The sequence below is a fragment of the Zosterops lateralis genome, assembly GCF_965231275.1.
Source record: "Zosterops lateralis genome assembly, chromosome: 9".
In the NCBI taxonomy this organism is placed as follows: Eukaryota; Metazoa; Chordata; class Aves; order Passeriformes; family Zosteropidae; genus Zosterops; species Zosterops lateralis.
Genome location: NC_139769.1, coordinates 26,200,277 through 26,225,494, shown reverse-complemented (window position 1 = coordinate 26,225,494; position 25,218 = coordinate 26,200,277). Strand labels below are relative to the sequence as shown.

The following is a 25,218-nucleotide window of genomic DNA, read 5'->3' as shown; positions in this document are numbered from 1 at the left end:
GCACTGATAGACCACACTGCTAAATAAACCTTTTTCCCCTCAGAACCCAAGTGGAAACACATGCAACATTAAACCAAAACAAGTGAGTGGTTCCTTTGGGGTTCCAAATGAGAACATTTAAATGGCAGTGAGATTATTGTAAATCTCAGAACTAGAGACCAAGTTAGGAGGGTTTATCCTCAGTAATTTGTTCACTTTTTTTTTCCTAAAACTTGCTCTGTTTCAAATAATTTATGAACATCTCTTTGCTGCTCCTTTCTTTTGCTTTAAGATGTCTGTTAATTTTCAGCACCATCCTCATGGATGGATTTTCGTAGGATCTCCTCCAGCTTTTGAAGAGCATCAGGGAGGTGTGAGTTTGACAAGAAGTCGTGTGGAGATTTAAGAGTGAGCAGAAAGAACAAATGTGTCTCCACATGAGTGCAGAGTAACCAGAGCAGTGCTACAGCAAAACTACTCATCTCTACAAATTGTTGGATGTTGAAAGGAAGAATCCCTCAAAATCAGACACATAAGCAGTTAATAGGGAATGCAAAAGACCATTTGAATAAAAAACAAGCTTAAGAAACCATCACATCCAAGAAATTAAACTGTAAGTTTGAAGAAACAAATGAAACTGACAAAGTCCTCACAAAGAAGAGAATGTAGAAGACTCTTAATTGTCCTTTTCTTTAATATTTGTATTAAATACTCATCAGGGTAGGGCTTGGCAAGTCAAAAATGTGAGAATCATTTTTGCTATCTGTAGTAAGTTCTCCAAAGTAACAAACAGAAATTCGCCCCACTACATACACCTAGTGATCTTGTGGAAAACTGCAAATTTAGCAACAGATGGCAGGAAATGGAATTTGCTTTCTTATCAGGACAATAAAGCAGAAAACAGTTGGGTTAAACTTGTTACAAAGGAAAAAAAAAACATAGCAAAAGAAAATGGAACAGATACTCTACTTCACATTTATAGATTCTATTAAGGACAATCTGTTTTTAATTGGAGAGGGCTCCCTGAGCCTGAAAATGTAGTGCCTAAGAAAGTATTTGCAAGTTGTTGTCATGCAGAACATGAGTGCTGCTCATGCACTAAATTAGATTCACTGCTCAGTGACTCCACTCCTGTAGCAGCAAACCAGGAGAATCATGAGTGGTGTCTGAAACAGCTTCTCCACCAATCACTCACCTTGTAGTGGAGCCTGAGGAGGGAAGCTGATTATTTCTGCAGCTCAGCTCAATCACAGCTGCTCAAAGGTTCTGAAAATGTTCTGCACAGGTGACTGGTGCCTTCAACGTGGCTCAGCACACACTGGGATGGGCTGGAGGGCTCAGCTGAACTGAGATGTGGGAAATTCATGGCCCATGGGCCATTCTCAGTGCAAGAGAATGAAAATAAATAAATGAGAGACTCCAGGTATCTGCATGGAATACTGAGACAGCCCGGATTTAGGGCTCAGCCCAAATATTTGCACTTCTAAACTTTGCAGGGTTTCTCTTCTCTTTGGTTTTGTTGCTGTTTTAAGGTTGGTATTTGATGAAGGGAAAGGGAAAGGGAAAGGGAAAGGGAAAGGGAAAGGGAAAGGAAAGGAACGGGAAAGGAAAGGAAAGGAAAGGAAAGGAAAGGAAAGGAAAGGAAAGGAAAGGAAAGGAAAGGAAAGGAAAGGAAAGGAAAGGAAAGGAAAGGAAAGGAAAGGAAAGGAAAGGAAAGGAAAGGAAAGGAAAGGAAAGGAAAGGAAAGGAAAGGAAAGGAAAGGAAAGGAAAGGAAAGGAAAGGAAAGGAAAGGAAAGATGGAGTGCTGGTTCTGAGTTCACTGTGATGTGACCCTTAGAAGGAGCTTTGTGTCTCTTTGTCCTTGTCACAGTGTCCTTTGTGGGCAGAAAGTCTCATCAATCAATCACTTCTGAGAAAAATCTTTACTCAAGGAGAAAAAGAATTGCAGCTATGTCCACTATGAATCAGTCACTGGCAAAAGAAGGAAAAGTCATGTTTTATCCATTCCCATCTCTCTGATGTGGGGACAACATGCTGCTTCCACCTCCTCCCCAAAAAGGAGTAACTGCTCTGTGTCTGAAACTAGAATAAGGCAATTCTCAGCACAATGTAAATGATGTATTTTCCTCAATATTTGCTGAGTTTGCCTAGAAACAAAGTTTGTAGACCATATTTCACGTATTAGTAATAAATCTCCCTGTGATATTTAGAGGAAAATCTGGTCAGTGTTATGTACAAGGTGCTCGTAATTAGCAGTTTGTTTATAGTAGATATTGCCCCTCTGTGCTCCAAAGAGATTGTATATAAAGAAAAATAAATAAATGAATATTTTTAAGAACAAACCAAACAACCCACTCCAACAGAAATGAAAATTAGTCAAGAAGAAAATAAAAAAAAATGCTTTCCAACATTAAAATAAATGTAACTTTACTGCAGAATAGTATGAGAGTTGAGAAAGGTTATTTTTCTTTTGGTTTCCACAGTGCTAAAGCCAGGTTTCTGCAACTGGCTTTCCTATTTTTGGTAATTTCCTCTTCAATTTGTGTCATCTTCACTTTCTGTTTCATCTGAGGTCCAGTGGTTCTGTCTCTAAACTGAAGTGCCCTGACCCCAAGCCATGATTCCTGCTTTAGGAGAGGCCACAGGAATTATCTCCCTGGGGTCTCCTGGCAGAATTCAACCCATCTCACAGCTCCCTGTTCCTGTAGGTGAGGGCTGGACTTGACTTCAGGATTACCTGGAGGATGAACATAGAGATTTGGGGCTGGGGGATCATTCCTTGGCACTGCAGATGTTGTTTTGCGCCCCATCTAATGGGTTTATGTTTATGGGCTTGTGTTTTACATGCTAAACAGCATTACCTGAAAACAAGCTCATGTTTTTTGAGGTGCAAATCATAAAAGATGAAAATATAGAAGATATTAAAGAGGTTGAAATTTAAAAAGTCTGTGAAACAACCTCAACAACCATGCTCAACTTCAGCAGAATATTTTAAGTAGAAGAATAAATCAAATTGCAGATCAGCAGGAAAACAATGACTCCCTTGGCAAGACAATGAGGCTTTCTCCCACAGCAGCCCTATCTTGCTCTTTATAATGGTTATTTTTACCCTAATATCATCCTCAACTCAAAGATGGGAAATCATTGAGATCCTCGAGCTGCAGGATTTAGTAGGATGCATTAAAGATTATGCCATGACAATTCAAATTTTCTCCCCCATCACAATTGTTTCATGCTGGGAAACTAAATGGTCTTTGAGTACCCAACAAACCTTTATTTCTAGAGCTGAGGGTAGAGATATTTCATTCAAGAGTTCAAGTGCCCATTTGTGGACGGGGAGTCTATGCAGCAATTCAGTCCTGTGTGACAAAATAATAATTGAATGTGTTTCCATAGAAACTAAAGACAGCCAGTGGAAACTGCTGTAGAGTATTAAAAGAATTCAGTCAAGTTTTATTTGAGTAAATAAGGATCACTGGCAATATACTGCTGGTTACAAGGACAGGTGGTACTCTTAAAATTACTTTTAAAATTACATCACTGAGCAGGAGCTTCTGTGGTTTCTTGCAGAGCTACAGGCTGGTATGAAAAATATTAGGACTATGTAAGTGATAGATCAGGAATGCTCTCAAGTTAAAGGGGTCCTTTTTACTACTGCCATAATTTTTTTTTGAGCAAGCCCATAGTAAGGTGAATTACATAGATGAAGGGAGTAATAGGCATTCAGATAATAGTAATGCTGGACAGATCTATATTGCAATGAGCAGCACTGATTGTAAAACTCCTGCCAGAGGTAAAGCCAATGTTAATTTGCTCTCCTTGTACCACGGCCAGTTTGGGGTTTAGAGAAGGAATATTTGCCTCTTAAGAGTAAACTCCAAAATCCAAGAAAGGATTTGAGCAGAGCTAATATTTCTCTGACTTTCTGGGGATGTCAACCCTCTCTGTAAACAGCCTGGTGAAAAGCACTGGGCTGTGTGTGGGTTTGGGCCCCTCAGTCTTTTTGCCACTGGAGATGGATGGTGTGGCAGAGGCAGTGTAATCACTCCTCAGGGTGAGAGCGTGTGTGTAGCCCTGGTTTGTGCCTGAGACGTTCTGGTTTTATGAAATTCCTTTCTCAGGGAACTTTCTGTAAACAAGAGACATGTTTTTGTAACTATACTACGTTTGCATTCTTTCCCTACGAGGGACTTCTTCTTGATGTCCCTCTGGTCTGACCAGTGTGATTAAAGAGGTTTTTGCCTTTGTTTCACCAATCAAATTGGTCCGTGAAGAATAGTATAAAAAGGGAGACACATCCCAAAAATAGATGAGTCATTTTCAGCCTTCTGAAGTCAGAGTCTTTGTGTCGTTGTGGTGTACAACAGTGTCATCTCTGTGCTGCTGCAGCCCCTTTTACCTGTCCCTGACAAACCCTCTTCCCTCTGCTGTCCATCAGCAGCACCACAAACTGCAGCACCTTGGGAAGAGGGAAAAGACACCAATGATGGAATGAGAGTGTCATGGTTGGCAGGCTGGAAGGGATCCCACCAAAACCTGCCTGTCCCTGCAAACTCCCCTTTAATATAAATGCTAACCCATCTCATCCACTAGAATCCATGTGAAAGATCCTTCCAAACCCCATGTGTTGGACAAGCGGGAGAAATCATGGATGATATGTTTACCTGGGGACATCAGTGCTATTCTTGTGGCTATTCCTTGTTATTCAGTGGTATTCACTGTGCACAGCAGGAAATCTTCTGTATGACACAGAGACTATTAAAGACCCACCCAGGCTTGTATTTCAGCTTGTGGCTCTGCAGTTATCCCCTTCCAGTCCTTCCCATCCCTCACTGCAGCTCTAAAACCCCTGTGAGCACACCCTGTGGCCCATTTCTATTTATTCTGTCTGGTTTGCACTTAGAATGGGAACTCTTCAAGGCAAAGGCTCTGGAGGCAGATTGGTTTTTTCCATATGGATCATGTCTTCAGGCTTTTGTCGTTACTTCTACTATAAATACAATAGAAGGTGCAAAATCAATTGTAATATCAAGAATGGATGGAATCCCTTTGGGGAAATTTTGGTAGTGCTTTCATCCCAGTAATTAAACATTTAAAAACTATTATATTCCTGATGTTTCATGACCTCATTCATGATCTTAAAATTTAACCAACCTTCATGAGCTTCAAGAGTTTAAAGTGCAAAGATACTGAACTCCAGGTGGTGTAGAATTCTGCACAAAGTGGTAAAGAGAATGAAGTCTTTGCCATTTCTCTATCCTCAGTAAAAAATTCAATTTTATCTCTTCATCATTCATTTCCATTAATTAATATCATCACCATTCCCCTGATGCCATCATGACCCTTGTTCCCTTTGTTCATTTAGAGCCCCTGAGTGTGTTTTTGGGAGGGCTTTTTTTTTTTTTTCAGGGGATTTTTGTGGCTTTGCTTTTTTATTTTCCTCAGGTGGAAGCATCTGGTCTTTCTGGAATGGACAGATAAACCTTTCTAAGTGTGCCTAGGGTATTAAGGAGGAATGTGTGTTTTGTATATGCATGTATATACATATATATCTCTATCTCTCTCTATATATATCTCTATATACATATATATACACATATATTTATATATTTTTGTATTTATATAATGTTATATATCGATATACTATGTAATACATATGATATATTTATAAATATAAATATACATTTGAACATATTTACATTATTTATATTATATACATTACATTTATATAATATTATATATTTTTATATATAGTGTATATATATGTGTGTGTATATATATATGTATTTATATAAAGCATCCTAGAGACCTTGTTAATGACAGAGTTCCTTCAGAGCCTTTAATGTCCCACTGTGATTAGAATCCAAGATTCTTAGAATGACTCTCTATAAATGCTAAATATGCCTTAAAACATGCCTTTGTAGGCCCTGAAATGTTATACTCCACTTGTCAGAAAAACAGATTCTCTAACAGATCTTTTTTTCTTCTTCTGCAAGGAAATCTTGTCTGCTCCAACCCACTTTTGGTTATTGATGTGAACACTTAAGAATTCTTTGTGGAAGACAAGGTCCTTAAATTATTTCCTTCTAGCAGCCTGTTAGATTTACTAAGGAGGAATTTAAAGCAGACCAACATGTTGGGTATTTTGTTGGCTTTTTTTTTGGTGGGCTTCTGTGTGTGTTTTTAATTTTATTCCCTTAAATAAAAAAAATGAGGTTTCAAGGAAGCTGTTCTGCATGGGGAGATTTTCTTTCCACATTTGAATATTGTGGCATATAAAGGCATAGAATACCAATAGGAGATGAAGTCATCAGAAGGAGATTACCTGTGTAGAAAAATAGCATTTCAGGAGTAACATGGTTCTTTCTTTGCAATAAGATTTGTCACTGCTTCAGGATGTAGTTCAGAGTTCCTGTAGGGGTGCAGATCACAATTCCATATGTTCCAAGGGAGGACTTTGGGCCCTCACTCTGTTATCTGTACTAATTTCTCTAATATGCAGACTAACATGTAGAAATCTGCTCTTTTTTTCTTCCTTCCTATCCCTTTCTATCACCTTCCATATTGCATTTCAGGTGTGGGTTTGGTTGCTTAAGGAAGACAAAAATGTCCCAGGAAATACAATCACTTGATATTTGTCATAAGCATTATTGCAAGTCTGTCTCCTAATTTATATTATAGACATGCAACGTTTGGCCATTTATTTTGATACTTCCCCTATTTATGACTGTTACACAAGTGAAATCTTATCACAAGTATTTTACATTATTAAGTGCAGTGAAATATGTGTTGTTTTTAAAACAGCAAGATCCAACTTTTCTAGACAGCCTTTAATTTTCCGTCAGAAATTAAAGGGTGTCCTTGCAATTAATTTGAACATACCATGGCAGAAAACCAAACCTCTCTTCTGCAATGTGTATTAAAATTTTAAGGGTTTGCTCAAAATTATAGTTATTTTCAGTTATTATAAAATTAGAGGAAAAAAAAGCACTTTGATCTCACAATCTTATTTTGGTTTATTTTGTTTAATATCATGATAAGCGAGGTATGACTACAGAACTGAGTTTTGTGTTTTTTAATTAAGACCATTACTCTTGTCTGGGAGATTCTTGCATTGCTGTAATCCTTTTGGTTCTACACAATGGAAGAACATGACAGATTGTTGCTGTTTATATTACGGTAGCTTTTAGGGATAACTACATTTATAATCCAAACAGGAAACAGCAGGGAAAAAATAAGGATCATTATCAAAGGGAAGAGCAAGTGACTGGTCCACAGTCATCATCACACAGAAATAAACCAGGAATAAAAGCAGATTTTTTTTTCCCTAGCTCCACATTTATAGCTGCCACAAAGTTAGCAGAAACATATTTTCATTTATTTATTTGTTTCTTTGTTTGGTTTATTTCAGTTATTTGTATCTGGGCATAAGAATGCCTAAAATGGGATTAAAGGTCCTGTCTCAAAATCAATAGGAAAATGGGAAGAGGTAATGGTCTTGTATCAGCTTCACAGGTGTGAACTCATCTCTCTGCTGCTGGCTGTGAATGAGCCTCTGGTTTTACCTGGAATAATGAGGTTTAATTCCAGGAATTCTGGAACTGAGGGCTGCTTTTTCTGGTGCTAAATCTCTTTTCATATCCAGATTTACCCCTTACCATGATGAAAACTTTGGATGCTTTTGTCAGCAGTAAGGTTTTTGTGGGTCTATTATAGTTTAATAACCCTACTAATTACCCTTTTGCTTGGTTTTTAATTATCTCACAAAATATTGGAAGGCTTTAGCTCAGAAATTTTGTCCAGTCCCTGAACTTTCTATTTTACTCCTGTTTTGAAGAAAATACTCCAAAAACATGGATGCTGCTTCCTCCTATCTGCAGTACAGCATTAAACCACACAGCATTCTGTTCTCATCTTCAATTGATTTGTGATCTGCTACATTATACACAGAGTTCTTTCAGTCAAGGCTACTTTTTGATTAATTCTAGAATTTCTGCTGCCTACTAGAGCTGCTGGTACATCTTGTTATTGTTGCCAGTACAGTTCACACAAACAGCTTTGACAATTGTTGTGCCTTTGGCCTCAAGATCTCGACAAGGGAATCCAGTTTTGGTCTTAGTAGCTGCTACTGGCTCCCTTCCTCCAAGAGATTAATACTGAAATTAGGTTTATGCCTGCTATATATACATACTAAAATTCAAAGAAACCCTCAAACTAGCTACATTTATGCAGCTAACTTCCATCTTAAATTAATCAGTGAAAGGAATTTTCATTTCAATATCCTATTTAATTTTTCTCCTTTTTTCCAAGTCAGGGTGTTCCTTCACTTCTTTCTTTTTTTAACTCTACCTCATGGTCTGTTGAACATAGAGCAAAGAGCTGCCAGTGGCTCTTGCTCTACACTAATGGGAGCATCTTTTTGGGATAATAAATCCAGCTGGGAGGGAAAGTCTGGCAGGAAATGCAGGGAAAATGCACTGGACAATATCAGTACAGACTGAGACATGAATGGACTTCTATGAAATATGCAGAGAGACTTTTAAAGAAGAGCTTTAGTGAGAGGACAAAGTGCAGTGGTTCTAAAATAAGAGAAGGTAGATTTAGACTGGGCATAAAGGAAAATTCCTTTTAGGATGAGGGTGAGGAGGCCCTGGAAGTGTCCAAAGCCCTGGAAGTGTCTAAAGCCAGGTTGGACATGGGGGCTTGGAACAACCTGGATCAGTGGAAGGTCTCCCTGCCCATGGGGGAGGATTGGATTGAATTTTCTGAAAGGTCCTTTCCAAGCTGAACTCTTCCAGGATTGTGTACAGAAATGTACACAGCATCCTCATACCCTCATCTCACCTCTCCCTGTAAAAGGAAACACAGGGCACTGTTTGCTTTCTGTTTGTTCAATATTATGATGTTTTCACAGTTTTCCTTCACACAAAACAAGGGTGATTACATTGCAGTAAATTTGGCTGTTACTTTTCTAATGCCTTAAAGGGGTTTATTGACCTGACTGCCACAGGGGCATTTAGTTAAGTCTTATAATAACTTCATAATTTTTTAAAATATTTATACTTAAATATACATCTAGAAAATTCCACCTAAAACTCCATGAAATTAGTGGCTAATCTGTGAGCCAAGGTTTGCTTTTCACAGATCTAACACTACAAACACAAGCACACACATTGATACCCAGGAGGTGAGTGGCTCCAAGAAGCACCCATTGGTTGGGCTGGCTTGGTGGTTTTTGGCTGGAGTATTTTGGTGGGGTTTTGTGCATGTGTGTGGCAAGTTTCTTCCTCCTTTACATGGAACCTCTCAATTTTCCTAACAGTTCTGATTCCTTTTGTTCTACAGTTGACTCCATTAATTAATTTTCTGTGTATTTCCTTTGTCTCTGCTGCACTTTGGATCATTATTTAGTAAAAGCTTTTAAAGCTTGTCTCTGATTTGGCTCCCTTTACATAAATATTTGGTGCTGCAAAGCAGTTTGATTCCCAATTAAACATACCACAATGTCATTGTTAGGGCTGTGTCAAAAGAATTGTGGATATATTGTCTTAAAGTTTTAAAAAATAATTATTCCTTTGGGGGGGGGGTGCATGCCAGAAATGTTTCATATTAGAAAAAATTTTACCATGAGAGTTATAAGGGTGCAATATCAACATAGTCAAAACTACCAAGCTTTGTACATCAATTCATAACAGACCAACTAGAAATATCCTCTGAAATATTACATTTTAGTGCCAAAATGTTGTTGAAATATCATTAAATCCATGGCAGTTTTCTCTAGGAGATGCAAAAGGTTTCAACCACTTAATGTAGGGGTTTAATTCCTCTACTTCTCGTAATATAAAGACGATCTGGAATTTTAAAAGGGAGAAGATGTATTATTGATTTTAGACTGTACTGTACCAGCCCTGAGGGGCCCAGGCAACAGCTGCAGAATGGTGGCACGAGGGCCAGGGGGTCTGGAAAGACTCTCCTTAAATCTGATTAACAGGGAAAACAAGGTGCTTTGCCTCCATAATTCAAAGTAGATTCAGTTTAGACTGTGAATAACCCCAGCAACATAATTCAGAATCATGCTCCAGTCACCACAGAGTATCCTTACACCGAGACAGATTTCTTTACTTACTGCATCCACTTCAATGCTGGGAGCAATTTTAGCATATAGAGACAACATTTCCATTAAAATTCCAGAGCTAATTAATATCCTTTCTGTGTATGCTGACAGGCAACCCTTAGGTAGAGTTTTCTCTGTACTTTACATGCATTTAGAAAAGCATCCTAGTCCTTCTCTGCTTTAGACCACTCTTTGTGTTCACCATGGCCCACATAAAACAGACCTTTGGATCAGCTTTGGATCTACCTGGCTCAGGCAGAGCAGCTGTGAAATGGTGAGATGTGAACTCAGAACAGCTGCACTGCTCCTCTCTGCCATCTTTGGGGTTGGCAGTGTCACCAGGAGTCTCACGGCCTCACCTCCAACATCAGCCACAGTAAAATGATTTCAGGCATGTTTATTTGGTGGTTAATTTTATGAGGCTGAGTAAACTAAGAACACACTCAATCTTTTAATGACAGAGGGATTGAGGTCACCCGCAGCAGCTTTGCAGGTGACACCAAGCCAAGCGTGCAGTGACACCCCTGAAGGACAGGATGACATCCAGAGGACCTGGACAAGCTCCAGAACTGGCCCATGGGAATCCCAGGAGGTTTAACAAGACCTGGTCAGGACAACCCCCGGGGTCAATCCAGGCTGGGGAGGAGCAGAGGGAGCAGCCCTGGGAGAAGGACTTGGGGCTGCTGTGGGTGAGAGCTGGAGCTGCCCCAGCCCAGAGCCCCCCGTGCCCTGGGCTGAGCCCCAGCGTGGGCAGCAGGAACGGGGGATTCTGCCCCTGTGCCCCTGAGCTCAGGTGAGACCCCACCTGCAGAGCTGCCCCAGCCCTGGGGACCAGCACAGGGGGGACCTGGAGCTGCTGGAGAGAGTCCAGGGGAGACTCCAGGATGATCAGAGGGATGGAGCAGCTCTGCTGGGAGGAAAGGCTGGGACAGATGGGATTGTTCAGCCAGGAGGAGAGAAGCTTTGAGGTGACCTCAGTGTGTCTGCAGGGAGCCCACAGGAAAGAAAGAGGGAGACTGTTTACAAGGGATGGAGTGACAAGACAAGGGAGAGTGGATTCCCACTGCCAGAGGTTAGGCTAGATTAAATATTGGGAAGGAATTGTTCCTTGTTAGGGTGAGCAGGCCCTGGCACAGGGTGCCCAGAGAAGCTGTGGCTGCCCCTGGATCCCTGGAAGTGTCCAAGGCCAGGTTGGATGGGGCTTGGGGCAACCTGGGACAGTGGAAAGTGTCCCTGCCCATGGCAGGGGTGACACTGGGTGGGCTTTAAGGTCTCTCCCAGCCCAAACTACTCTGTGGTTCTCATTCTGTGATCACTCACTGCTCCTCTGGCTACTGTGCAGCTGGTAGTTTTACCCTGATTCCTAGAAGAAAACAACATTCTCATAAAGACCATTATTAAATTAAGTAGCAATTACTGTTGTTATTTTCAATCACAGCACAGAAACAATTTACTTGGAGCCTGATTTGTCCTTCCCAAGATGTAAATCCACCTGATCCAGAGTAGGACGTTGTAGAGATGTCTGTAAGTGCATTTGGTGTTGGTGTTGATGTTGCTGTCTCACAGATTTATACTGGACTTGGCCTCCAAAGGAAGGGAAAGTAGGTAATGGGTATTTTACTGCCTCTCCTCTTCTTGTTAAATTGTCTCCATTTTTTTACTTAGCATCTGCCTCACTGAGTACTCATCATCTGCTACTGAGCCATCTGATGTACAACAGATGTTAAGCACTTAGTGAGGCAGAGAAGGAGGTAAAAGTGTCATATCATGATTAAATACTTGCTCCAGTTATTCTATAGGGTGACCATAGTGCCTTGTTCTTACATTTAATGTTGCAGTGTGCTGAACAGGAATAGGCACATGGTTTGGATCAAGCTTGTAACTGCTCCAGTAAAAAGGATCCTGTTTTTAAGTAAAGTTTTTTTCACAGTAAGAAAAAGAATTGCAAAATATTTTAAATGCACTTTAGAATTTTGATTTATGCCTCTCATTAAGATTCCCATCAGAAACTTGGCTGATGCTAATTGCTGCATAAACTTCCCTAGGATTATCATATTTTTTACCAGGCTTGTGCAAAAGTGAGATTATCTGGCAGGCTTTCTTTGCCCTGCAAGCATTCCAGCTGAAAGCTGGTGCAGTTTATGGGGCAGCAGATTTAACCACAGGACTCTCTTCATCCTGCAAAAATTGCCTGAGCTTGTAGGAGAGTAGAAAATGAGCAGAAGTTGGAGCTGAAGTTGTCATTGAAGCAGAATTAGTTAACAATCTGCTTTAAATTACGTTTTAACAACTGAGAAAATTTGTGGAATGTTGTTGTGCACCTCTAGGTATTTCACATTGACCTGTTTGATCAGACAAGTTGATAAGGAGGGAGGAATACAAGTTAATAAGGAGGGAGGAATTGTTCTTCCATGAGAGACGAGATTTGTGTGAGCAGATCACACAAAACTCTTTGCAGCCACTGGTGAGATTCAAGCCCCAGAATAATGGAGACCCAGTTTTGGGGTCTTAACTAAAAGGCAGGAGTTTGGGCTTTGGATGGGTTACCTGGCACAGTGCTCATAGATCAGAGCAGCAGCTTGATGATCTATTTCCTATAGAGACAACAGGTTTTCTGCTAACAGGACAGTCAATATTGACATTTTCATAGAGATTCTGTCCAGATTTAGCACTTCTTTTGTACTTTTGTGTTGGTTTTGAAAGGTTGATTTCAATGAATTGATATTAACAAACAAAAGAAGTTAAAAAAACATCCAAACAACATCCAGGAAGGTGTAATTTGTTACATGATTTGACAAGTATCTTGTACTTACCAAGTATCATATTTCAATAAAGTAAAAATTATTTTACTTCTACAGTAAAGCTGTGATTTCAAGTGTGTGAATCACCAGAAACAGCTTTTGATTATAAATGATCCCATAATTTTGCATGATGAGGAAGACACAGGTATCTCAAGCATTCCACTTTTATTTGAGGCTCAATTGAGTGACTAGGAATATTCTTGCTGGTTTCATTAGGTTTGGAAGCTGGTTTCATACCCCAGTGTTTGGAAAAGTAGCTCATCAGGCCAGCATATGTAATTTTCCAAATCAAATAATAAGATATTTTTGTTAAAAGAATAATTGAAGAGCTCTTTCAAGCCTCACTCAAGGCACCTGTGGTCATGATGCTTTCTCCAGCTGGTTAAGGGAGGCTTCATCCATTTCCTTTTATCTCATGGTGTGTAAAGATTCTGACAGTGCCCCTCTCACTGTTCTCTCCTCTCATCCCTGCTCTGGAGATCCTGACCAGTCCATTGCCTGTTCAATAGAGAAATTTTAGTTCTGCAGTTTTCTTTTTGTGTGCAGTGCAATTGTTCCTCTCCTACCTGATTTCACCAAGGAGTCTCTGTCCCTCCACCACTCCTGTGTGATATCAAGGAAGTCACAGTAGTGGAAGTGTGTCCAAATCTGCCTATTTCCCACACACACCCGTGTCCAGGCACACAGAAGGGTCCCTGAATGGATCACAGGATCTTTTGGGTTGGAAAGGACCTTAGGGATCACTGAGAGAGGTCAGCACGTGGTCAGAGTGTAAGGAACCAGCTGTAAATGTACCAATCTCTGAGGGTCCAACCTTTGCAGAGAAGTGGTTAAAATTAATCAGCCAGACTGCTCTTCAGAGGTGTTTTTTAAAGCAAAAGGTTCAATAAGGAAAAATAACAAAATAACAAACATTACAGAAAACAAAAGCCACTCACGGGTGTCTGAGAAACCTCTGACATCCCGCTAGAAACACCCCAAAAAGCCTTTTTCTCTCTTTGGGCCCTTCTTAAATACTGAATGCTTTAGGAGGGGCAATTTGGCTTGCTTCTAATAAGATCACCTAGAGGCTTTGAGTTACACTCTCAGAGCCCAATCCATGTTCCTGTGCTGGCCCTGAGCCACTCACTGCCAGGAGGGTATTCAAGTTTCTGCGTTCTTTACCTTAAGGGGTGACTCTCAAACTTTTCCCTATATGGAAAACACCTGCTAGGTGTGGGAAATGCATCCCTACAAATCTCCTCGTTCCAACTGGATCCTGCAGTTTCAAACCACATAAAACAGCCTCTCTCCCTGGATGCTCTATTTCCCATCCCCTCCATTAAACCTCCAGCCCCCACCCCCCAACCCAACAGTGCTTGAAGCCCTTGCCACTGGGTTAGCAAGTCTGGCACTGGAGATGTCACCTCTTTTCTTCTCTGGAACCCCCCTGTGTCCTCAGGGTGGCTGTGGCAGCCTCACCTGCACCAGCAGATCAGCCAGGTGGTGACCTGCAGGACACATCTGCTCCCAGTCAAACCTCTCCCTTGGCTGCAGGGTCCAGAATTTATCTGCTCTTGAATTTCTAGGAGAAAGAAGAATGGTTTTGCAACGACATGCCAGTGTGAATTTATCCAATTAAGGATGAGTGGCTTAAATAAAGTAGGTATCACCGACATTTTATGTACTTTCACATAATTTACTTAATTCGCTCCACTGAAAGCGATAAATTTACAAGGAGTAACAGTATTCCTTAATGACTAATTTTAAAACAAGCAGTTAAATAAGGAAGTAGATTTTTATTTTTTAAGTAGACCGTACTTGTTAAATAATCAAAGACAGGTATAAGCAGATCCTTCATGAAATCTCTCTGGTTAAAATCAGGTAAAAAAAAATCAAAATAAAGCAATAATATTAGAATGTTTTGAAGTTCCTTGGAATAAGGAGATAACCTCCTTCTCTCTAATATTGTTGACCTCTTTGCAACTGCTAATCATCAAAGACATGGCAGTTTAAATAAGCTAAATAATGCTAATTTGCAAACAACACAACTAAGTTATAGAAAGAAACTTACTTAATTTTGCAGCTTTTTAAACTGCTGCTTCTATTCCCTAACAAAATAAAAGGAGGAAGAAAGGCTCATTAAAAGAAAAAAAAATAATAAATGATTTAAAGATTTTGCTTCTCATAATCATCCAAACAGTAGATTGCATCATTAATAAAGGAAAAGTCAATGTTTTATACACCATGTAGTTGGAAATGTGAGTAACCCAAACCAAATCAGCCCTTGCCAGTAAACTAATGTTGCTGGTTTAAGTAGGCTTATTTCTTATTTCTAGCAGAAAACTCTCCTCTTCCAAGAGTGCCAAATTCCTCACCAGGCGTCTCTCTTCCAGTCACCTTCCCTCTGTTCCCAGTTCCATTCTCTCCTCCGCTCTGAGGCAATCCCACAGTTTTCACTTGTTTTTCTTTGCTTGGTTCACCCTGCATTCCAGACACTTTTCCCACCCAACCATGCAGGAGTTCCCTCACAAAACCTCTGCTATATTAAAAAACCGCCCTAATATGCCGAACACTTTTAAACTTGTTTCAATGCCAAATAATTATAAGTAGTAATGTCATATATAAATATGAAACATTGTAATGCTGTTGACTAGATCTAAGAGGAAGAGAGGGTACATGAAACACAACAGGGATCAACTTTAAACTGGAAATTATCTCCTTGTGTGGTGGGTTAATCACTGCCCTCATACACCCAGCCACTCTCTCACTCACTGCATTCAACAGGAGGGGAGAAGGACATCAGGTAAAAAAGCTCTTGAGTCAAGATCAGAACATCGGGCTGGAACCAGCTGAAACTCTGTGGACCCAGCTGTGTCTCATCCCTGGCTTCTCCCTCCAGAGGACACCACTGTGCCTGCCCCCCTGCTGACAAAACCTTTCCAGGGGCACCCAATCCACCTCAATAAAACAATGTTCAAAAATTCACTCAGAATATCTCTTCAGCTGTTTATCCTGTACTGAGATGAATTCAAAACCGCAGCTGGGAGCTCAGAGTTGGTCTATGTAGAAAAAGTTTTTTTGGAAATGTGTTCTGGAAATGTATTCCTAATATACAACAAAACTTTTCAAAGACATGGGCTTCTGTTCCTGACAGAAGTGGAAGAGGATGCTAAAAGTCACAGCCACAAACCCAGGTAACATCAGTAGCCATGTGGCAGCACCTGGGAGTAACAACACCAGCAGAAAACTTGGAGGTTAAAATGCAAATAATACAGCCTTGAAATCTGCCCAGTTATCTGGCCAGTGTGATAAATCACAAGGCAACAAATTTATGAAGCCTGAAGTGAATCAAATGGCATTAACCAAAAAATTAAACTAAACATACCAGACTTTCATGTCTTGCCTCCAGCAGCTTTTGGGACTCAGTATCAATTCTTTAATAGGCATAGAGAAGCACAAAGGATTAGGGAGGAGCTGCAAAGACAGAGCTTTGAAAGGCTGGTTTCCCTACTTTGGGAAGAATTTGTTCTGTTTTGATGGCTGTGGTGTCCATGGGGTTACAGCAATAAACAGGAGAGTTCAGCCCAAATTGGGCTCCCACACCTGGGCTGGCTGGGACAGCTCCAGATGTGCAGGCTGCTGTCAAAACAACCCAGACAAAACACACAGGATCTTCCCATTCCACCTGGGACAGCTTCAAGGTCTTCTCAGTTTTTGGGTAACTTTCATTTTGTGACATTGACCTGGCTTGTGAAATGGACATTGTGATTTTTAATCAGGAAATAAAGCTCACCCAGAATATTTTTGCTTAATGCTGACTTCCAAACAAGCACGAAGAAGAATAATGATATGTTCATGTTGTTCACATTGTTATATTTCCTTATGCTTCTAGAAAATACCTAGAGCTATAGGCATATAAACCCCCAATCCTGAACAACCAAGATTCCTGCCCTAAGAAAGGGAAAAAAGAAAAAGGTTTCAAAACTCACTAGAGTATACAATGATGTATTTTTTTACTGAACTTTATTTTTATATTTCTAAAAAGTCAGACTTGGAGATGTCAAGGATTTCTCCTTGAGACAAATTCAGATATGGCTTAAAAGGGGAAAATGAGGGTCTTGCATTTTGTCTCCAAAATAATGTGATGAAAGGGACAGAAAGTCTACAACCATCATCATTCATGTGGCAACAATAAATGTGATTGCAGCAGGCAAAACAAATTCTTTAAACTGTGCATTGCTGGGGGTAATAGGAGCTGAAAAAAAGCAAAAAAGATAATTTCTCTGGCTATTTTCATGTAGCTCTGCTCTTCCCGTGGTCTTTCTTCTAGTGGCTGTGCCTCATCAGCCTAAACTGTTGGCTTCAGTATATTTTCCCACTGTGATGTAGGACATTAACTGTTCCTCCTACTGAAACTGAAATGAGATGACAAGAAGAGCATTAAAGTGATCTTTTAATTTTGTCCCCGAAGATGAAAAGTAAACACAACATGCTCATGCATGGCTTCCTTTAGAGATTCTGTAGTGCTGGAAGTCATCTAAAGAATCTTTTCAGCAAAGATTCAGGTGGGGAGCAGGGAGCTATTGCTATTCTAGGAAAGAATTTTGGCTCACTGTCTATAAATCAATGCAGCTCCAGCTAGTAAAAAAGAATAAGTTCTTAATAATAGAACAGAGGGACAGTAGAGTTGCAGACACTTAGACACACACAAAGCACTTCTTTGGTCAAATAGAACACACAAAAATAATCTCAGCTGCGTAGGATTTCAAGATGTTAATCTGAATACGGTTACAGAAAATGGCTCTTTGTCAGGCTTCCTTGACAGAGACACAGAGAAAGCAAATGCATGAACTAAATGTTCCTGTCATGCCTGTGGGTCTTCAAGGAAACTTTTCTTTTGTGATTTTGCATTGTTAAGAGGCAATTTATACCTGTATTTATCTGACAGCAGATGCTTAATCTGACACTAAAACCAGCTTTATTTTTTCCTTTGTGATAAAATGTAACAAAGTTATACTTGTTGCATACAGACATCTCTTTTCTCAAATCTGTATTTTCAATGTTGCAGGATCATAGAGATCCTGTCCAGATTTAGCACTTCTTTTGTACTTTTGTGCTGGTTTTGAAAGGTTGGTTTCAATGAATTGATATTAACAAACAAAATAAGTTTAAAAAAACTTCCAAACAATTTCCAGACAGGTGGAATAATTCATTATATGATTTGGCAAATATCCTATACTTACCATATTTCATTAAATTAAAAATTATTTTACTTCTACAGTAAAGTTGTGATTTCCAGTGTGTGAATCACCAGAAACAGCTTTTGATTATAAATGATCACATAATTTTGTGTGATGAGGAAGATACAGGTATCTCAAGCATTCCATTTTTATTTGGAGCTCAGTTTAGTGACTAGGACTAAATATACTTCTTCTGCACTAAAGCTATACTTTGCTAAAATCAGTTATTTCCAACATTTCAGGTCTTCCAACTATTGGCTCATAGAGATCCTGTCCAGATTTAGCTCTTATTTTTAGCTTTTGTGCTGGTTTTGAAAGGTTGATTTCTAAGAATTGATATTAATAAACAAAAGAAGTTAAAAAAATTCCAAACAAAAGAAGTTTAAAAAAATCCCAAACAACTTCCAGGAACAACTTCCAGGTGTAATTCATTATATGATTTTACAGGTATCCTGTACTTACCAGGTATCATATTTCATTAAACTACAGTCAAGTTGTGGAAGATGAGGAAGGCACAGGTATTTCAAACATTCCATTTTTATTTGGAGCTCAGTCGAATGACTAGGAATATACTTGTGTGCTAAATCTATACTTTGCTAAAATCAGTTCTTTCCAACGTTGCAGGTCTTCCAACTACTGGCTCAACCGCATCCAGTCGTTCCTCTACTGCAATGAGAACGGGCTGCTGGGGAGCTTCTCCGAGGAGACCCACACGTGCACGTGCCCCAACGACCAGGTGGCCTGCCACGGGTCCCTGCCCTGCACGGTGGGGGACGGCCCTGCCTGCCTGAGCTGCGCCCCCGACAACCGCACGCGCTGCGGCAGCTGCAACGCCGGCTACATGCTGAGCCAGGGGCTGTGCAAGCCCGAGGTGGCCGACTCCACCGAGCACTACATCGGCTTCGAGACTGACCTGCAGGACCTGGAGATGAAGTATTTGCTGCAGAAGACTGACAGGAGGATTGAGGTGCACGCCATCTTCATCAGCAACGACATGCGCCTCAACAGCTGGTTCGACCCGTCGTGGCGCAAGAGGATGCTCCTGACTCTAAAGAGCAACAAGTACAAGTCCAGCTTGGTCCATATGATACTGGGCCTCTCTCTGCAGATTTGTCTGACTAAGAATAGCACCTTGGAGCCCGTCCTTGCTGTTTATATCAACCCTTTTGGGGGCAGCCACTCTGAGAGCTGGTTTATGCCTGTGAACGAAAATAATTTCCCAGACTGGGAGCGGACTAAGCTGGACTTGCCCCTTCAGTGTTATAACTGGACACTGACCCTGGGCAACAAGTGGAAGACATTTTTTGAAACTGTGCACATCTATTTGAGGAGTCGAATAAAGTCAAATGGTCCAAATGGCAATGAGAGCATCTACTACGAACCCCTGGAATTTATTGATCCCTCAAGAAATCTGGGCTACATGAAAATCAACAACATCCAAGTGTTTGGCTACAGCATGCACTTCGACCCAGAAGCGATTCGAGACTTGATCTTGCAGCTGGACTACCCCTACACTCAGGGCTCACAGGACTCAGCACTTTTGCAGCTGTTGGAGATTCGGGATCGTGTAAATAAACTCTCTCCACCCGGCCAGCGTCGCCTGGACCTCTTCTCTTGCTTGCTCCGTCATAGACTCAAACTGTCTACCAGTGAAGTGGTGAGGATCCAATCTGCTTTGCAGGCCTTTAATGCCAAATTGCCAAACACAGTGGATTATGACACAACCAAATTATGTAGTTAACCATAAATGTGAAGCACAACATGAAACCTTGAAGGAGTTTTTACAGTGCTTTTGTGGAACAGTTTATGTTTGGAAGAGTAAATTTAAATTGTCTTTTCAATATCTGTCTTATATCAGTCAATACTGTTGGATGGCAATTTACACACATGAACTTGCTGACAATGAATATATTATACCTGCAGTTTTGGTTTATGAATGAAATAAATACTGACACCAGTCTAGAAGACATTCTACTTTTTACAATAAATTTCATTTGTAATTTTATATGTTCCGTGGCAATGCTTTTGTGCATTACATCCTCTAGAGGGAACATAGAAGGAGACCAATAAAATTTTGTAGCTGAACAGTTATTACAAAGAAATGCTGTGGGATTCTTTTTTCTTGCACAAAAGTAGTAACTTTGATACACTTTTGTGTGTGTTGGACTCAGGAGGGGCAGGTAAAGAGAAGAGATTGACTCCAGATTTTAAGAGAAGCTGTCAGAAAGTCAAAGCAATAGGATATTTTACTTTTAGGATCCAGTTTATAAAGCTGACAGTGCAAGTCATTATTAAACATTATCAGTTACTGAAATTAATTAATTGTAAATGTTTGTGGATCAGAATTAGGTTCTTTGCTATTTGACACATCCAGGCAGAAAAAAGGCACATCAGAGACAGCAGAACCTGGGACTCACAAAAACCTTTTCTGCCTTTTGCAAGAGAATAGAAGAAATGGTTGGACTGTCAGAAGTCCTCATTAGTAAATGCAGGGTAAAGTGAAGGAAATGGATACAAAATGGTTTAGTAGAACCTCCTCACATTCAGTCTGAATCTGTGTCATAGATTCAAAAGTCAATTTGTATTTTTTAAATGGGAAAGAATTACATAAGGAATACTATTTTATGGACAAGCACAGAAAGCAAAAAAAACCCCATTTCATCCATATATACAATTTTTATTCAGCTGGACTTCAATTCAATGAAATTCACTTTATTAATTTCAATTTATTATATTACAGTGTCATTTGAGTTTAGCCCACTCCTCACTTCCAGAAAGACTCCAGCAGCACAGGGGAGAAAACACCTTGAAATGAATGTACACAAAATAAAATAGAAGGGCAGAAACTCTTTAGAAAATCCCACTGCCAAGGGAAATCTTTTCCTTAGTGATTCCTCTCTCTCCTGATTTAATAATTATTTATCTGCTTTATTGTTTCTCTGCCACCCGTTTGGATAATTCCTCAGACCTTCCACATTAAGAAGTCCCTCAGAACTAAAATTAGGGTGGGTAATTTTTGTTTTTATATTTGTTTTTGTTTTTCTGGGGTTTTTTGTTTTGGTTTGGTTTGTTTGGGTTTTTGTTTTGTTTTGTTTTGTTTTGTTTTTTGGTACTGGAAGTACTAATCTATGGATGAATCCCTGTTTGTTTTCAACTTACAGCTTTCTTTTGCTGATAATTAATGTGTCCCAGCCTCTCTTCTACGTGCCCAGATTTTGGCTTGCTCTTGCATTAGTAAGATCTTCCCAGTTAAAATTCTCAATATTCCTGTTTTAATCTTCAAGTCTTTCTTCTGCACTTTTGTAATGTCTTTGACAACTATAAAAACTTGCAAAATTAGATAGTTGGATTTTTTTACTCAATATCTTGTGTAGTCTTTTCAAACAAGTGAAAGACCCTGATGTTATAAAATGAACAAAAAGACAAAAATAAAAGTCCAGATCTGCTTACAGAAAGTAAAAGCTATGATGGAAGTGTGGGGCAATGATGAAGCATTTGCTTCCCTTCACTAAAAAAACCCAAAACAATTGTCACAGTAAATGATCTGAGGAGTTTCCCCCTCACCTTTCATTCTCCATAAAATTTTCCTCCTAAGACTTTTTTTATTCCTTTTTTTTACATATCTTTCTCTGCTAAGGCTTAAAGTTCTTCAGTGTGCAACAATTATGTCCATAGATCAGAAGAAGTTCCCAAAATGAGACATAATTTTTTTATTACACAACATATTCATTGTGTTGGACTGGAGCAGTGGAAACCTCCTGTTGCTACTCACCAACTTTGTGCCAGATTTCCTAGCCCACTAGTTGTGGATTAGTTTTGGAACCTGTAGGCTCATGGAATAGAGAGAGACTGTATTTTGCCAGAACTGAATTCTGTAAAGATAAATATAGGAAAAATCCCCACAAGTATTATAGTGAGGAAAACAAAAACAAAAACAAAAACAAAAACAAAACCAAAACAAAACAAAACAAAAAAAACCCCCACACAGATTTATCTGGTTTTCAAACAGGAGACAATAATATTTCCCTTTTGACATTTTTTCCATTTGGAAACTTTCTATGTTCTCAAAACAGAACTTTTTTTAGAAAAAGATGAGTCTGGATAAGTCAAATCCGCAAACAACTTGATCCATAAGAAAGTTTTGTAATAAGACATGAACCCAGTGGTGAAGAAAGAACCGTGGCTACATCCATGTGCATTCATTTCCATCTGGGCATTGCAGATATTTGGAGTGATCAGATCCTGCAGCTTTCTGCTGGCATTCACCACTGCTGTTATTTCCTGCCATCATAAACTGAGGAAAAAAAAAAACAAAGCAAGGAAAGAATGGTAAAAGAGAATCACAGAATCATGGAAATACAGACTTGTTTGGGCTGGAGGGACCTTAAAGCCACCCCTTGCCATGGGCAGGGACACCTTCCACTAGCCCAGGTTGCTCCAATCCCCATCCAACCTGGCCTTGGACACTTCCAGGGATCCAGGGGCAGCCACAGCTTCTCTGGGCACCTCAGCCATGGCCTGCTCACCCTCACAGGGAACAATTCCACCCCAATATCTAATGTAAATAAACATTTCTTCTGTTTAAGGCCACCCACCCTTGTCCTGTCACTGCCCGTGCGCTGTACCCATGGAATGGCACAGTGACAGTCTAGGGCAATATTCAGAACAAATCCTAGTGACTACAGGTACAATAACCAGATAGTCATCAATTAGAACAGAGTCACCAGCCTGTTTAAGTGAAGGCTTCTCTGATACTGTTGCTTCGCGTATCTGTCTCTCAGGTCAGCTCAGCGTCGGCTGGGCCACCCTGCTAGCTCTGATACGCCCAACAGTACCTTTGCGTGGGTCCTTGGCTCCGCAGCGCTTTTGCCTTAGCTGTCTCGGCCGTGGTTTGAAAGAGGGGACACTCCGGAGGCTCAGGGAGAAAAGGTTTTATTCGGGTAACTCAGGGGGCAGCCCCTGGTTCCAGGCCTGTGCCTCTGGGGAGTGACCCCGGGCCTCGGTTACAGGGGGTTTTTGTTCCCCCAAAATCTCAGGGGTGGACACCAGTTACAAGACCAATCACACAAAGCCAGGTGGGTAAGGTCAAAATGCAATACACAACATTAACAAATCAGGTGGATTTGGGATGTGGCCCTGGGAGACTCACCAATCCCTGTCAGACACCTCTCCTGAAGGTCTGGGGTCTGGGGGATGGTGGACATGTGGGGGAGAAGTACAATGGGATGGGGGAAAACACAATAGGACGATCGAAACCCAGGGCAGAGGATTAGAGTTGTCTTGGCAACTCTTATCAACCTCTGATAAGCACATTCCAAGACAGTAACTTTACCTGGCTAGGGTTAAAGTCCAATTCACATCAAACCTACAACTAAGAAACTTATGATACTATTCCAGCACCCCCACATGATACAAAACTCTTCTAACACTATTTTACGAGCAAATCCAATTCAGATCATGTCTGAAGTGTGGGATCCAAGTTAATGGCTAGAAATTCTATTGTGGGAAGTGGCTGCAGTAAGGATGCAGAAAGGATGAGCCCTCTTATCACTACCTGGGAACCAGAATTAAGTTTCCCAGACTGATCTGAGTCTCTAGGTGACAAAATTCAGAATACAGAGGCTGAATGGGATCATACTGAAAACATTGTGAACATGAATAAACTCTAATTTACCTCATTGCTTGCTGAAAAATATATAGGCAGGAAGAAAATGTGTTCATATTCTAGTGGCTGAAGGTAGAGAGAGGTGTAGTCACATTTCAGGGTGTTTCTTCCCAAAATTTGAGGGAGAGCCTTTGTTTTCAAAGGTATGCATGTACTGACTGCATTTCCTGTGCAAGTGCTTGTTTGGCAGACACCTCAAGTCAGCAAAGAGGCAAAAGCCAAAAAAAAAGTCAGTTTTCCCAGGCTGAGTAAGCAGCTTGTGCAGGAAGGAGGATGCAGGAGGGGGCTACAACTCCCTGAAGGTCTTTTCTCTGAAAATGCAGCACCTGTTCCAGGGACAAAGCAAAATGTCAAGGGGAAGAAAAGTGATCCACACTCTCCTCACTGCTGGACTGACAGCAAGCAGGTAAATGGGATATGGTGAAGGGCCAGTGCTTTACAGTCCAGCAGCAATTGTTTCTGTGGCAGGTAGGGGACAGAACCTGAGCTGCTGTGCCAGCAGGGTCACCCTTGGGAATGGGATTTGCCTCTGGCTGCTGCTGCCAGGGCTCCTGCCAAGGTGATTGGATTGCAAGGGGGAAGCCAGGGAAAAGCAGAGGGAGGAAAGGAACCAAGACCTCATTTGAGTAGGCTTGTAAACCACCAAGAGAGCCTGTGTGCCTCATTACAGCTAAAAGTAGAGACGAAGATCTCGCTGGGTGTGGATGAGGTTTGGAAAAAAGGAATTTCATGGCTACTTTTTAATGAGAGTCAGTGCTGGGAGATCTTGACACCAGAGCAAGTGCAGTGTCAGTGCTGATGTGCAGGATTCGTGGAGACCCAGCAGGGCACTCCAGGACTCCAGACTTTGGGGTCTGTTCACTCAGCTTCACTCTCTAAGCACAAAATCTACTCCAGAAGTAGCACATACCTAACACTTTCTGCATCCACAGACCACCAGTGGAGCACCCCACAGCCCTGGGTCACAGTGGATAAAATGTCAGCTTATCCACAAGACAGAGAAGTAGATGAATTTCTGACATTCCAGTTTCACAAATTTGGCAGCATGGCCACACCAGAGGTGACACTGCTTTGGGAGTGAGTGCATGTGGGAGAGCAGGATCATAAATTCTTTCTTTCCCTGCAAGCCAACCACAGTAAGGTTGAATTAGGACCAAAAAACCAGTTTTATCCCCCAGAAATGGTGGAATTTTCCTTCTCTGCAGATGGTAATGTGTATCTAAAAACATCAGAGTATCTTGTCAGCACACTCACATATTCCTCTGCTTTAGGCAACATTCAGTGCAACTTTCAGATATGAAAAGGAAACACAAGAAATGGCAATGTTAGTAACAATAGGTACTGCAGGATTGCCCACCCTCTGGCCACACCTGCACGAGGAATTGTTTGTCTGCCTATGATCTGCTCTCAGTTTAAGAGATTTAAGTTAAGATGTC

The 25,218-nt window shown here is 40.6% G+C and overlaps 1 protein-coding gene across 2 annotated transcripts in view; it reads left to right on the top strand.

Moving 5' to 3' along the window:
• LOC310912676 (BMP/retinoic acid-inducible neural-specific protein 3) overlaps positions 1-20,127 on the top strand; it is a 212,232-nt gene extending 192,105 nt beyond the window's left edge. For both annotated transcript variants that reach the window (XM_083867430.1, XM_083867431.1), the window contains one exon: positions 18,742-20,127. In XM_083867430.1, the coding sequence (XP_083723556.1) occupies positions 18,742-19,858 (1,117 nt within the window). In that variant the 3' untranslated portion in view covers positions 19,859-20,127. The remainder of the gene's footprint in view (positions 1-18,741) is intronic.
• The last annotated feature ends 5,091 nt before the right edge of the window (positions 20,128-25,218 follow it).